The sequence below is a fragment of the Herpailurus yagouaroundi genome, unplaced genomic scaffold (genome assembly GCF_014898765.1).
Source record: "Herpailurus yagouaroundi ecotype Mexico unplaced genomic scaffold, PumYag 140, whole genome shotgun sequence".
NCBI classification, from domain to species: Eukaryota; Metazoa; Chordata; class Mammalia; order Carnivora; family Felidae; genus Herpailurus; species Herpailurus yagouaroundi.
The window spans coordinates 26,604,776-26,619,971 of NW_024412395.1; the positions used below are offsets into that span (position 1 = coordinate 26,604,776).

General features: G+C 35.1%; 1 protein-coding gene across 4 annotated transcripts in view; it reads left to right on the forward strand.

The window, feature by feature from the left end:
- ARHGAP15 (Rho GTPase activating protein 15) overlaps nt 1-15,196 on the forward strand; it is a 619,122-nt gene that overhangs the window by 295,492 nt on the left and 308,434 nt on the right. For all 4 annotated transcript variants that reach the window (XM_040474977.1, XM_040474975.1, XM_040474976.1 and 1 more), the window contains exons 7-8: nt 9,115-9,213; nt 10,473-10,602. In XM_040474977.1, the coding sequence (XP_040330911.1) occupies nt 9,115-9,213; nt 10,473-10,602 (229 nt within the window). The remainder of the gene's footprint in view (nt 1-9,114; nt 9,214-10,472; nt 10,603-15,196) is intronic.

The window sequence follows — 15,196 nt, forward strand, 5'->3', positions numbered from 1 at the left end:
TCACATTGTCAACTCTCAGAAAGGTTCATACACAGGGTGAGATTCTTAGTTGATTTAGTAGATTATCCCTGCAAGTCACATGGTGGCTTTGGAATATAATCAAGAACATTCTATTCTAGTGATACACCTGGGAATATAGACCCAGTCATGGTGCTTCCTGACTCCTCCAAATTTAATCCTATTGTTTGAAGTCTAGGACTTAATTGACTGATGGGAAAATAGAGTCTCAGATTGCTGTTTTCAATCTTCAAAATGGATTTCCTACCCTACTCTGATAAAAGTGGCATTAGTCAATGCCACAATAAACTACTTACATTGCCTAAAAGAATGCAATGGTCTTGCAACCTCCAAAATTTTACTGCAGTGGAGGCCTTCCACGAAGATGGTGCTGAAGACGAAGAAGGAAGCCCCTGCTCCTCCCAAAGCTGAAGCCAAAGCAAAAGCTTGGAAGGTCAGAAAAACAGTTTGCTGTCCACAGAGATGTCCACAGTCACAAAAGAAAGAAGATCCACATGTCACCTACCTTACAATGGCCCAAGACACTGCATCTCTGAAGGCAGCCTAAATATCCTTGGAAGAGCATCTCCATGAGAAACAAACTTGACCACTGTGCTATCATCAAGTTCCCCTCGACTACTGAGTCGACCATGAAGAAAATAGAAGACAACAGCACGCTTGGGTTCAGTGTGGATGTCAAGGTCAATAAGCATCAGATCAAACAGGGTATGAAGAAGACCATTGACATGGACAAGGTTAACAACTTAATCAGGCCTGATGGAGAGAAGAAGTCCTATGTTCAATTGACTACTGACTATGATGTTTTGGATGTTGCCAAAAAAATTAGGATTATCTAAACTGAGTCCAGCTGGCTACATTTAAATATAAATTTTTTCACTGTAAAATTTTTTATTAAAAAATATACTGTGGCATATAAAATATTAGCATATAATGGATTCACTGAAATGTATATGGTAGATAATGTTCATTTATTTATTATTTATTTAATGCCCCTTAGGTGTGAGTTGTGCAGCCACCCACTGGGTAGACCATTGCCCTTGGCTTCAGAGTAAATATAGTGTAGTACAGGGTAATCACAGAGAAATCCACAGAGAATTGCAATGCAGACCAATATGTTTTATAATAAAGTTGGATCAGGACATCATAGGAACATTTAGGAGGGGTATCTATTTCAGAAAACACTTTTCTATAAAGGTGACATCTAAATTGATCTGAATGAGATGATGGAGGAAGCCAGAGAGGTCTGGGCAATGGAAACAACCTGCTCTAAGGGAAGAAATGAAAATTAGTATAGGACAGCTTGGGAACAACAAAAAAATTTCAACATGGCTGGATCATAGAGATGCAGAGGGAAATATAGAGCAGGGGCCTGCAGTGTAGGTAGGTAGAAGAGCACACAGGGTCTGGCAGGCTGAACTAAAGTTTGTATTGCAGTGTAGCAGCTGTGGGGAATCTCAGAACAATGTCAGGCAGAGGAATAGGATGATCAGATTCGAATTTCAGAAAGATCACTATGGCTGCAATATGGAATATGGACTGGAAAGGAAAATGTGGATGAGATGATGGGGAAACCAAAAGATATTATTATTAAATCCATGTGGGAGATTATAGTAGTATAGATATTTATATGTCTAAAAAATTTTCATAACATATTTATATCATGTTATAATATAATATATAATATAAACACATATATAATGTTAATCCATGGGTCAAAAAATATAGAAGGATAGAGAGTAATTCAGTATACCTCAGGGAAAGGGAGATTTAATGTTTATATTTCTGTGTTTATTAATTTTTTTTAAATTTGGCATTATATAAATAACGGAAATAATAAAAATCATTCCAATTTGAAAATAGTGGGAGCTGCAGATTTCCAAATGTCATGTGACTAAATGAGTAATTTTGCACAGTGAACATAGCTCAGATTAAAGGCCAATCTGTAGTTGGCAGTGACTGAGTGAGTGGTGGGGACCAGAAAACATGAGTCCTAGGATGATTAGTCTATCTACAGGCAACTACTCCCCCCAAATTTAGAAATTAGCGTTAACAGCAGCAAAACTCTAAGCTGATATCTTTATACACCAACTGCTTCGATTAGTCACTTTTTCAGTCGTTTTTCATATGAGCACCACAGGCAAAAGTTTGGGTGTAGCTGACTGCAAAACTGTGGAAACTGTTAAACTATCTACTAATTACTTGGATAGTATTCTTTCATGAATATTGAGAAGACTTTTTCTCAGTACTTAAAATATTTTCCGACAGATAAAAGAATGCACATGAGTTTTTGTTAAACATTTGATTGAAATAGACTTGGGGTTTGGGTATTTCGTTAACAAATAGGTAGAGTGGACAAGTGATACGGACGTGAATGTTCACTATAGGGCCAATTTTATTTCGTAGAACAAATCTGTGTTGTAAGAATGCATCAACCAAATTATTTGGGTGTCAAAGGTACAACTCAATTTCAATTAAAAAGCACTGTTTCTTGAAAGGTTGGCCTTAAACCTTAGATTTCGGAATGCACTTGAGATCTGTTGTGTACGTAGCCCAACATTTGTTTACTTTCCATTAAACAAGAAATTGCTTACATGGGCAGGTTATTTTGATATGATGACACCACTGAGGGTTTCAATAAATGTACATGCAAATCAATCAGCCCCAAACACATTGAAAACATATCCAATAAACATCTGGAAACTAATGAACACACATTTGTTAGCACAGGGGGGAGTTGTGGAAATTCAGGATCCATTGGTTGCTAGCCTTATTTAGTAGCATGTGGATTTAAGAATATTTCACAGAGTCAGAAGAAAGAGGGTAATTATAACATAAGGTTCAACATCTTTAGATATGTAGAACATTTTCCGTTGCTTAAAACAAATATTCCCTAAGAAAGTATAAAACATTTTTCTGACTTGCAAAGTTTTTGCAGTCTATCATTTAAATTACTTAAATAAAGGGAGCTTTACTGCTCCCCAAAGCTAAGAATATAACACCCTCCATGCATATTAGCTTGATCTTCTTGACAGACCAGAAAAGCGTTTGTGTGTGCCAATTAAAACAAAAATGGATCCCTAGTGGCTTGTTCTTCACACAACTTCTGAAGACTGCTATCATTGTTTGCTAGGGTAACCCTGGATAAGGCTGCCATCCAAAGTAAACAAACTTTTCAAAACTTTCATGACAGATGGGGGTTACAAATGCATTTTAATAAGAGAGTTGCCAAAGCAACTTTTTTTTCCTTATAATCAGCATATATTTACTTAACATCTAGCAACATTGGGAACACAAAGCAGATACTTTCTCACAAAATGTTTTAACAAGTAATATTTTGGGAAAGACAAATTGAAGACCTTTTACTTCTAACTGATATTTTACCCATAGTTTTATGTTAACTTTGCTCAACATGTTAAGAAAAATGTTAGGAGTTACTCACACCAGACTGTAATTTAAGATAGACATGCAGCTTGATAATGTAATTTCATCGTTGGTCATAAACACCTTTGAGACTAAGTAATTTGACTATTAGTACAACCATGACAACCTTTAATTGATCAGCTATATCAAATGGATATGTGTGAAGTGTGATGTAAGATGAAAAAATTGTGAGGCTCAGGGATCTTTTTAAGCATTATTTCCTCAACTTTAGGTCTTGAGCTCTTGCTATAATGTTGCCAAAATGTATACCTATATTTTATGCACTTAGAATTCAATGAAGATAGAGCCAAAATTAATTTCAAAAAATAATTGTATTCACTTCAAATGAATTTAGTATATTTTGACATAAATTTTTATATATACTTCATTTAATGCAAATCTAATGACTTCATCATGATCCCAAAGTGTCTCCAAATACAATAGCAATTAAATCCCATTCCTTCTAAATGGGTTATCCAGTTATTTGTAGAATCACTGTAGCCATATCATTCAACATTTTTTAGGGCCCTTCGGATATTTGGAATATGCTATTATATGTTTCTTACATACAGTTTCAGCTTTATTAAGATGTAATAAATTCTTCTTTGGCTGATAGTTAAAGACTGATCCTAAGCAAAATATGAATGATACTTCATGCATATGTAGGATTCAGTCCTTTCTAGAATTTGAAGGCATTTTTTTTGGGGGGGGGATGCCCTAATCTTGTTTTAGATATATATTTTTTCATAGCAAGATTGTGGTTGTTTGTGAGGGGAGGAAGAAAGAAGAAAACATCTGAATAAGGATACTGGGTGATCTTTTTATTTTATTATTATTTATTTATTTATTTATTTATTTTTACATTTAAACAAAGACTTTTATTAAGACCCAGGGTTTGTTGAACATTCCATTTTACACCACATAATATCATTAGTATCTTTTTTTATGAATATAATTTATTGTCAAATTAGCTTACATACAACACCCTGTGCTCATCCCAGCAAGTGTCCTCCTCAATGCTCATCACCCGTTTCCCTCTCCCCCACCCCATTACCCACCCTTAGTTTGTTCTTTGTATTTAATAGTCTCTTGTGATTTACCTCCCTCCCTCTCTGTTTGTATCTATTTTTTCCCCCTACCCTTCTCCCATGGTCTGATCTTTTTAAAATTAGGCTATCTTTAACATAACAAGGAAGACACAAGCAACTTTTTTGTAAGGTCTACATTCCAGATTTTACAACTTAAACCAAACCATCATAGTCCTTTTCCCATATGCACAGAGTCCTTGACTGTGTAAGACTGTTTGCTGAGGACTAGTGAACTAGAAATCAAGATCTTTGTAATCTCTTAATTCTATCATTTAAAATGATGCCAATTTGATAGAATGGCATTCTCATTTTCCTCATTTGCTTCATTTTCTTCATTTGCAAAATTACTTTATGATAGTGGAGGGAAACTGCATTTGAAGAATGTTTATTATGTGCTTTGAGATCATTAAAGCTGATATTACTTTGCATACCAAGTGGTAGTATTCGTATCCTTAATGTACTAAAGTTCTGATACAATCAACCTTTAAAGAATAACATATCATGACCAACAGTTTATGTATAATTCCATGATGTAAATGTGTCTGCAGTAATTACTCCCTCCTCTGAAATCTTGACATGATCATTGTCTGTGCCACTCACATTGGGGCTTAGTATAAACCATTTTCTATTGTTATTTATCTTTATATGCATATGTCCTATTTATGCAAACAGATTGTGAGCTCTTGAGGATGGTGGGGGGGTAGTGGTGGGGGGTGTGTGTGTCCCTAGCCTCTAGCAATGTGCCTTGCACTTAATGGATACTCAATCAGTCCTTGATGACTAGCGGGATATTCAGTGAGAAACACCTCATCTCAGTCTCCTGAACAAAGAATTATTTGCGGAATTAATTCTACAAGAGGATAGGTGCTACGATCAAACAAGGGAACAGATATCACTCATTATCTCTTGCACTTTTGATAGTCTCTCAACATGTATTTGAGGTCAGCTGGAATGAAAGTATCCAACAAGAGTTAGCCATCAAATATGTTTTACTGATTAGGTATCTATCCATAGCACAAAGTTGTACATTGATCACTATCATAAATACTTGATTATTATTTTAAAAAGGCTGGCGATAACTAAATTAAAATGTCCACAGTGTTTACTCTGTGGAGTCATGAATAGTTTTAATTTGCTCTTTTGTTATCTTTATTTTTTCCAAATTCTTCACAATAAATTCAATTATTCTTAGAACTAGGAAAAAATATGAAATTCTAAAAAGTTTTTGTTTCTATTCTGGTAAACCAAATTATGGAAATTTTTAATAGCAAAAATGCCATTCCACATATTATTTTTCACTTTCGTTAAAATCTAACACGGGCAAGACTACATGCCGGACTGTATATTGACAAGGGTGATACTTAAATAAACACAAACACTACTCATTAAAACTCCTCCAGGATGTTTAAATTAGCATAACAATACTCCATGCATTAATTAAAGCCTGAACAACACATTTCTTCTCTCCACATTGCTTATTGGTGGAGTTGGGGAGCCAGGAGTTACCTGCTTCCATCTTCAGAGGAACCACAAGGTCACAGACTTAGGTTCTTAAAGAATGTGTCTGTTCTTCACGTTGCCTGGTGGATACACTCCTACGATTTCCTAGGCATCCATGTGTCACCAGCAAGAATTCAGACAGATCCTTATCCAATATAAAAACTTTGAGGCAAATTTCCCTGGACAGGTAATGAAAGGTATCTGTTGTTGACAACAATAGCACATTTCATTAAGACTGCTTGGTGGCAGGATATAGCCCTTTAAAATATAACTTGGTGGCAAGGAAGCGGTTCAAGAGACATTTGTCCAAAGTAGGCTTCAATACAAAATGGAGACCAGCCACTCTTGCCTTAACCCATTGTGTTTTCTGTAGGTTCTTTCTTCATCCACCTCACACCAACATCTGTCACTTGGGTGAAACTTGATATAGAAAAACACATTAGCATGGCTTCATCTAAAATCTTTTATGTCTGCTGTTAGTTTTACATCACTTTACATTGCCATCCAGAATTGCTCAATCAAAAGGTTTAGTCGAAGCTCACAGTCTTTACTGATGTGTTTTTTCCCCCCAAGAGTGTTGAAAATTCAATTGTTCAAACTGAAAATATGATTCAGCAAACCATTTATCAGAAAACCTTAAAGAGGTCATGGAAAAATGTGGATTGAGAAACCTGAATTAAATGGGCATGAGCAGTCAAAGACTTTGAAAATGTTTTCCTGTGAATGGCTGGGATGGAGCAGAACAAAGTCAATTACTGACTGTAATTAAGAAGTGGATGCGTTTAAACTGTAGAGAGCAGTAGCAGACTTCTCCAGACTGCCTAGTAACTGGAAAGATTAGTGGGAAGACAGAGGAAAGAATGTGAACTCTATCTTTCTGATAGTAGATTTTGAATGAATTGCATTCGTGTAGTTCTCTGATCCAGCTTCCTCAAATGAATTCATAAATCACTGAGTATGTACGATTAATGCAGTAATATATTTGGATAAAGAAACTTTTAAAATACATTTTGTTTTTGGTTGTGTTGGCAGTAAAAGATCCCCTTTGCATTGCATAGCATGCACCAAAAATGCGAATGTACTGGCGAAGTACTTACATTTTATCACTGTTTGAATTTACTAGACTGAAAACTGAACTGTGTTAGCTCTTTCCTAAACCCTCAGAATATAGTAAATCTAATTATGTTTGTTTCTTGTACTTTGAAATGTTCCTTTTTACAATTTTAATAATGGTTTATTTATAATGGCAGAAAAAATATATTAGATTGCATGTTGTGTTTGGGCTAATTCATATTTCTTTGTGTATGTTACCAAATTGTGATGTTATATACTACATTCATAATCAAAATATTTAAAGTTAGATTAGAATGAAGGTAGCGGTCAAGGACATTACTAGTTTTCTTGGGTTAGTCACAAGTGACCTTATATTTTTAGATTAGTATTTCTGTGGCAACACTGTATAAAGTAAATATTTGGAGCTTTATGTAAGTGAAGAACATTGCTTGGGTGTTCAGATAATTAGGCAAATATCAGCTTAGCTGTCTTGTAATAGATACATAAAACAGAGGACTATTTAGGGGATATTTTGAGCCTTTTGAAATCTTACATGCATTTCACTTAAAAAAAAAAAAGAGTGGCCCTGGTAGTCTGTCAAATTCTAGAAAATAAAATTCCTCTTATTTTCTAATCTTTCACTTCTCATAATCGCATATACTTGGATAGTCCTCTCCTTACAGTTGTGAAACGTCGCAATCAAGAATGGTTGCACTGCAACACTGAGTGATGTTGCGTCTCTATACAGTTTTTCTAAAAATAAATGACAAGTGAATATATATGTATGTGTGTAATCGAAGATTTCTTTAAAACTCTAGGACCATTGTCATTAAATGTTGTCATAAGAATCATTGAGACCTTCAGAGTGAGCTATTTTGGGTAATAATTGTCACTTTCATGATAGAATTATAGAGACATCCTGAAGCATGATTTGCGATTTTCTGAACCTGTGCCACATTTCAATGTTCACCTCCTATTCAGAGCAAGTGAGGCTGAGAAGAGGTGACTAGCTCCTGATTGAGTATTTTGAAGTGTCAGTCCTCTTAAACCTCTGAAGCCTTGCTTGATGTGTGACAGTAGTCAGGAAGTGTTCATCTTCCTGTTGAAACAAAAAGTCAATACAAAGGGAAAATCTTCGCAGTTCAGATTGATGGCCTAATACAAAAAGCGTGTCCACACCCACTCTAATCAAATTCGTCTCTAAGTAGCCTTTTATGTGTGAAATCAAGAGCATTGCTCTGTTTCTATAGGGTCACATTCTTCTCTCACAATTCTGGGGAGGAAAAAATTCACTGTAATGAAAAACGTATAGTTACATGTTAAATATTGCCAACTGCTTAATCGCCCTGAGAGTCTGGAATGGGGATGTTCATTTGATAAATACGCTCCATGAGAGGTTCAAATATGTAAATAAAGTTTTATTCTAATATACTCCTTTTGTGGAGAAATTGGTGCTTTATTACTTTCCTATAGATCTTTATGATAGGAAAATAGAAATAGCCAAATGTTATTCATTTGCATGACCTTTTGGAAAAGTCTGCATTAGTCTCTTTGGTAAATAATCTGTTTTACAGCCCTCCATAAAAGGAAATCAAATATAGAGATACTATTAGATTTGAAAAAGACAAACAGGAAAGAGCCAAAAGTGCAGAATGAATTCTGACACACCCGGGTGCATTTTTCTGAGGTTCTGACTTAAGTGGATACTGTCTGCATTATTCTGAACTTCCTGGCTTGCTTCTCCTTAAGTTGGAGTAATTCAGCTTTCGTCCTACTCTGAGTTAATCGTTCTATTATTAAAACAATAATGTATTTGTTATGACATGAAAAAACAGTTTATAGAGAGCAGTTCAAAATGATCCCAGTCTCCCAGTTCCCAGAAAGACAATTACTGGAATACAAGAAAATATTTTGGTGTATTGAAGTGTGTTTTTTAAACAGCATGTGTGTGTGTGTGTGTGTGTGTGTATCCATTTTTTAATGTAAGAGATCTATTTTATATGATTTGCTTACCTGTCAATTTTTTTTTTTTCAGATCACAACAGTATCAGGAAATGAGTTCCTTCTACAGTCAGATATTGACTTCATCATATTGGATTGGTTCCACGCTATCAAAAATGCAATTGACAGATTGGTATGTATTTGTTTTGGCTGTTACCTTTATTAATTAAAATGTTGTCACTTAAATTGTGCTGCTTAGGCATATAACACACACACATTTCAATGGATCCTACAGATCAAGAGATATTAAGTTATTTTAAGTTTAAATAGAGTCCACTAAAAACCGTTTCCACAGACATGATTTGTGGAGCTAAATGTCATTTGATTTCTCTTTCAAAAACACAGTGCATTCATTTTTTCCCCCAAATAACATGGATATTCATTTATTAGAGGCTGTAAAAAGCACACAAGCACTTAATGACTACTGAATTTTCATATTTTCAGTTCATGCAGTCTGTAATACATATTCTTGAAAATAAATACCAACGTATTTAAGCTCATACTCACTGTTCAAACACCAGTAAATAATAATCCTTTGTACTGATTTTCATTGTTCTTCCAGCTAAGCCAGATTGTTCTTCTCATGAAAATTATGAATCTAAAACTTCATGAAATTACCCTAAATCTTACATTCAGAGAATCAGATTATTGAAAACTACCATTTTATACTGGTTCTAGACCAAACATCTAATTTTAGGACACTAATATTTGCAAAATCTTAGAAAGAAATATTCTTGAGAGCTTTTAATAAGGTATACAATAGGAAAATATAGCATTTTCTGTGTGGTTTTATTGCTATTTAATTGCAGTCATCCTTTATTTCATTTTGGGGTTAAAACTTAAAAAAATAACCAATTGACTTTTCTCCATCATCAATATGTTAATACTATCATCATCCCCTTATCCAGACATGCTTGAGTGCCCACACCCACATTCACCCACCCACAGACAGAGTGTGTTGTCATTAAGAGTGGACTCTGGAGTCAAACTGCCTGAGTTTGAATCCTGGTTCTATCCTTTACTAGCTGTGTGGCCTTAGGCAAATTACTTATCTCTTTTGGCTTCAGTTTCCTTGTCTGGAAAGTAAGGATAATAATAATACCTACCTCATAGGATTACTGTGATGATTAATTGAGTTAATACATGTGGAATACTTGGGGTGATGCACAGCACTTAGTAAGTTATATATATATATATGTATATATATATGTATGTATATATATATATACATATATATATATATATATAGCTATGATTAAAGGCCTTATCCCAACATAATTATCTTAGTTCAATCTTCCCTTTAAATCTAACATCAAAATAGATCTGTAAATTATTTGGTGAATCATTTCTTCCTTGTGAAATTATTCAAGTCTAATTGTTTGTTATTTCCAGCCAAAGGATCCAAGTGGTTCATCAAGAAACCTGGAATTATTCAAAATCCAGAGATCCTCCAGTACTGAATTACTAAGTCACTACGATAATGATATAAAAGAACAGAAACCAGAGCACAGAAAATCTTTAAGTAAGTATTTTTTTTTACTTGTTGATTTTAACTTTGTCTAAATGCAATGCTTATGAAATATAAATGCATTGAAATAAGATTTGAGCCAAACTCATACTACTCATGGAAGATTCGCAGCCATTTCCTGGCCAGGGAATCATGCACTGGAGGGCAGTCTGGGTGCTTTGCTAGCGTCATTGTTGGTAATGCCTTTTGAGAAAATAATTGTTCCAAGGTCATGGTCTCTGCTTACAGCAAACCTCTGAATCTCTGAGTAATAGCCAGGGCATTCGGATTGGTGATTGATTTTGAAAGTGGGAAATGTCAAGCATCTCTAAACCTTGGTATGCTGACTATTTGATTTCCATACATTAAAAAATGTGTGAGTGACCACCACAGTTGGCTCAACTTAAACCAACAGGCTATGCAACTTTCCACACCTTCAGGCCACCAAAAAGTTTTAGAAATGTGGGTTGTGAATTATATGTTCTGCAGGGTCATATCTAGTTCTAATATTCTGAAACAAATGAATTTGTAGTAAAAAGGTCCAATCTCACCATATAGCGAACTTGAGTAGATCTCTCAAACTTGTCCAACCTGTTTTCTCCTCAATAAAAGGGGATTATGAGAAGGTGTCACACATATCTCACAGTTGGTTTGAGTTTCGGCCTCCTGAAAGGTATCTCTGAAATCAAAGCAGGTGTCTCCGAAATCAAAGAAAACCAATTTCCCCAATTCTCAAAAATTATAGTACTTTTCCTGGATCAGCTACCTAGGTACCCTCGATCTTCTGAATCGCTATTTTTTCCTGCCATCTCCCTCTGATCTAAGATCAGTATAGTTACATACTACCTCTTTGATTTAAAGAGAATTCCATAGATAGAGAAGGGCTTTTAACAGAATATCTACACATGAACATGAGTACATATGCTAAATGACTCTATGTGTATATGCATATATTTGTGTGCATCAGGAAGACTATATATATATATATATATATATATATATACACACACATACATATATATATATACACATATATATGTATATATAAACATAGATGCACTCACACGCATATGACAAGGAAGAGAGAAGCCATTTGTATATAGCATATCTTCCAGAGCTAAGTTATTCTAGATCTTAAGAATCTAGAAATAGCATGACAACTTTGAGTAGAAGCACCGTTTCAAAATTAAGTCATTATTCAAAAACTCATACCACAATACAACAACTGCTAGAAACATATTTAGCTAGCCAGTTGTGTTAAGTAGGAGTTTAAAATGATCGATGTTGGGGCGCCTGGGTGGCGCAGTCGGTTAAGCGTCCAACTTCAGCCCGGTCACGATCTCGCAGTCCGTGAGTTCGAGCCCCGCATCAGGCTCTGGGCTGATGGCTCAGACCTGGAGCCTGTTTCCCATTCTGTGTCTCCCTCTCTCTCTGCCCCTCCCCCGTTCATGCTCTGTCTCTCTCTGTCCCAAAAATAAATAAACGTTGAAAAAAAAATTAAAAAAAAAATAAAATGATCGATGTTGATGTCTTAAACTGTATGGTGCTTGCAAATTAAGTTATTTGCCATTTAAAAATATTTTTCCGTAACGTGGGGCAGTTTGGAGTTATCTCATTTTGAATGTTTCCCTTTAGTTCCTGGTCATTGTTCCCCTTTACTTAATATGGGATCAAATTTAAGGTAAGATTTTAGAATTAGAATTCAACTGTGAGAATGTTAATGTCATGTGAATACGTGAGCATGTTACTGTTAATTATATGAACATTTTGTTGTATATATAATAGGATGTATGAGGCAATGATTAGTAGAGATTTGGAGGATACCCTTACATGCTTCTAAAGCCTAAAGCTTGGGAGAAAATAAAGTTTTGTAAAGGTGTTTCAGAAACATTGAGGCAAATAGATTCTGTGTTCAGCACAATGTTTGAAATGTTTTAGGGGAAAAAAAAGTTCCTACAGATAAAATCCCAGCTACTCCTCTTTAGTATTCATTTTTGATTGAGAAAGAAAATTATTTGTCTATTTGGGGCTTAAATTCAATCCTGCCTAGAGACAAGGGAAGAAACATATGATTTATTCTACTCATTTAAAAATGTACCTAATTCTCTAATGACCTCTTATTCACTCTTCCCTTTGCAGTTAAAAAATAATGACAGGTAGCAAATATTGAACCCTTACTTTTCACCAGGAATTGTTCTAAGTTCTTATCTATGTTACTCAGTTAGTCCTCCCACTAACCTAGCAAATCAGGTACTACTACTAACACGATTTTATAGATGAGGAAACTGAGGTGCAGCGAATTAAGGCAGTTTGTACAAAGACAAGTTACAGAGACAAGTTTCAAATCCATTCAGGTTAATATTAGAGCCTCTGCTTTTAACCATTATACTATGGTGAAGTGAACAAATAAAAGGTAAATTTAGTTTGTATCAACTTTGGACTTGGATGGATATATTACATTAAAAATGAGATCCATAGAAATCATTAAACTTAATAGGGACCCAAAAACATATTAGCAAGAGAATTAAACCCAGATGTCTTTGGGGTTTGATCTAACTATTAAAATAAAAGGGTCATTTAATCTTTAATGCTAGCCCTAATTTTAGAAAATGCCTCACTTCTATATTTTGATGGATATTTATAGTTGTAAGCCCTTTCTAAGGCTAGTATATATTTTTGCAACGTAGAATACAGTTAATATCCATCTATTATTTTAAATCAAGTTCATTCACTATTTATGTATTGATTTTCATTTGAAAGGCAAAATGATTGACTTACCCACACAATATCAAATTAGACTATGCACTTGAAATAGTGATTGGCATATTTTATAGTTGCTGTTTTTTAAATATTTTTTCAAGTAAGAAATATACTGTGTGAAACCCCTCTGATCTAAGTCCTAGATTTGAACACCCAAACTCAGTTTTTTAAAACATGCATTCAGTTTTATGTTACCCTCTTGAGATTAAGTAATTTTGTGGAATTAGAGATTCACAGTATCTCCTTCCTTATTAGTAGTCTAAGCACAAACTTTATTGTCAGTTTGCTGCCTTTGGCTTCCTGTGCCCTTGACGTTCCCATGAGTTTTGTCGCCAAGATTGTAGACAGATAAAGCCAGAATTACTTTTTTAAAGGCATGTGAACATCATTAGCAGCTAACAGGTGGTCATTTCATTGTCCAGTTTCTCTGTGTAACATGGGAAAAATTATGTACTCTCAATAAGCAAATTGTGAAAGTTAAGTGCTTAAATATACTTTCCTTTTAAAAATATGATTCTAACCTGCCAACACTATTAAGGAATAATCAGATATTTTAAGATATCAGTTGAGTTGAACAGACAAGAAGCCAGAAAATTCAATGTAAGGGCCAAATCACTGTGGGAAATTCAGGACACCAGCATTGGATGAGAGTGGGAGAGCAGCTCTCCAGGGAGGGCTGTTAATGGAAGTGGAGAGTCAATCAAAGAAAATGCTAGCACATTTTTCCAAGGAAAGAGAAGCATCTTCCACTAATGGCAGAGGAAAGGCTCAAATATAAATCCTGCATCAGATAACCTTGGAGAGGTTTCTTAATTTTCTGAGCTTTACTTTGCAGGTCTATAAAAATGGGTCTAATACCCATTGTATATCTTTGCAGGATAGTGTGGTTATCTGAAAGTAGATATGTAAATACTTAGCCCACAGCAGGTATTCAATGAATAGGAACTCTTATTATCATCCTGTGTCCCCAAAGCAGATGGTACCAAAATAGGGCATGAACCGGGGGTAGTGTCTAATGGAAGACTGGAGCAGGACATATATACTCTTCCTCCTCTCCTCAAGTATAGAGAAAATAGGGGGAAAAAAACCAGAATTGGATATGGGACTCATAGCTGCAAAAATCTAAATATGAGCAGCTGGTCTTTCTCCTGGCGACTCCCCCGGTGAAAATGGCAGCCAGCGTGTCCTTGGGAGCAGCTCACCAGGAAATAGTAGAAGGGAGCCAAGAGATGCTCTTCATTCTTTTATGCCCAGAACTTCATGAAGAAGTTCCAGGTGATGGAAAGGATTCAACATCAAACCATTTCACTATTCCTTTAGACACAGCTTTAGTTTATTCATTCACTCATATATTCATTCTTTGTCGTTAACAGATATACCTAAAGGTATACAACTAAAATTCTTGACTTCACTCATCTGCACTTCCAATTTTTTTAATATAAGTTTTGTATTTGGGTTTTGCCTTAGAAGTAATATACTTCATGCTAATCAAGTACTAAACTATAAAATCCATGTGTGGAGAACTTGGATAATTTTTATATAATATTGACACTTTTAGCATTATAAATATGCACCCCAAAATGAACATGAGTTAGAAGAATAAAATCAAAAAGTAAAAGAACTGAGGAAAGACTGGGTGGCTCAGTCAGTTAAGCATCAGTTAAAACTCTTAATTTCAGCTTAGGTCATGATCTCACAGTTTATGGGTTCAAGCTCCGCATCAGGATTTGTGCTGACAGTGCAGAGCCTGTTTGGGTTTCTCTCTCCCACCGCACCCCCCCCACCCGCCGTCCCTCTCCAGCTCACGTGCTCTCTCTCTCTCTCTTTCTGTCTCCCAAAATAAATAAAC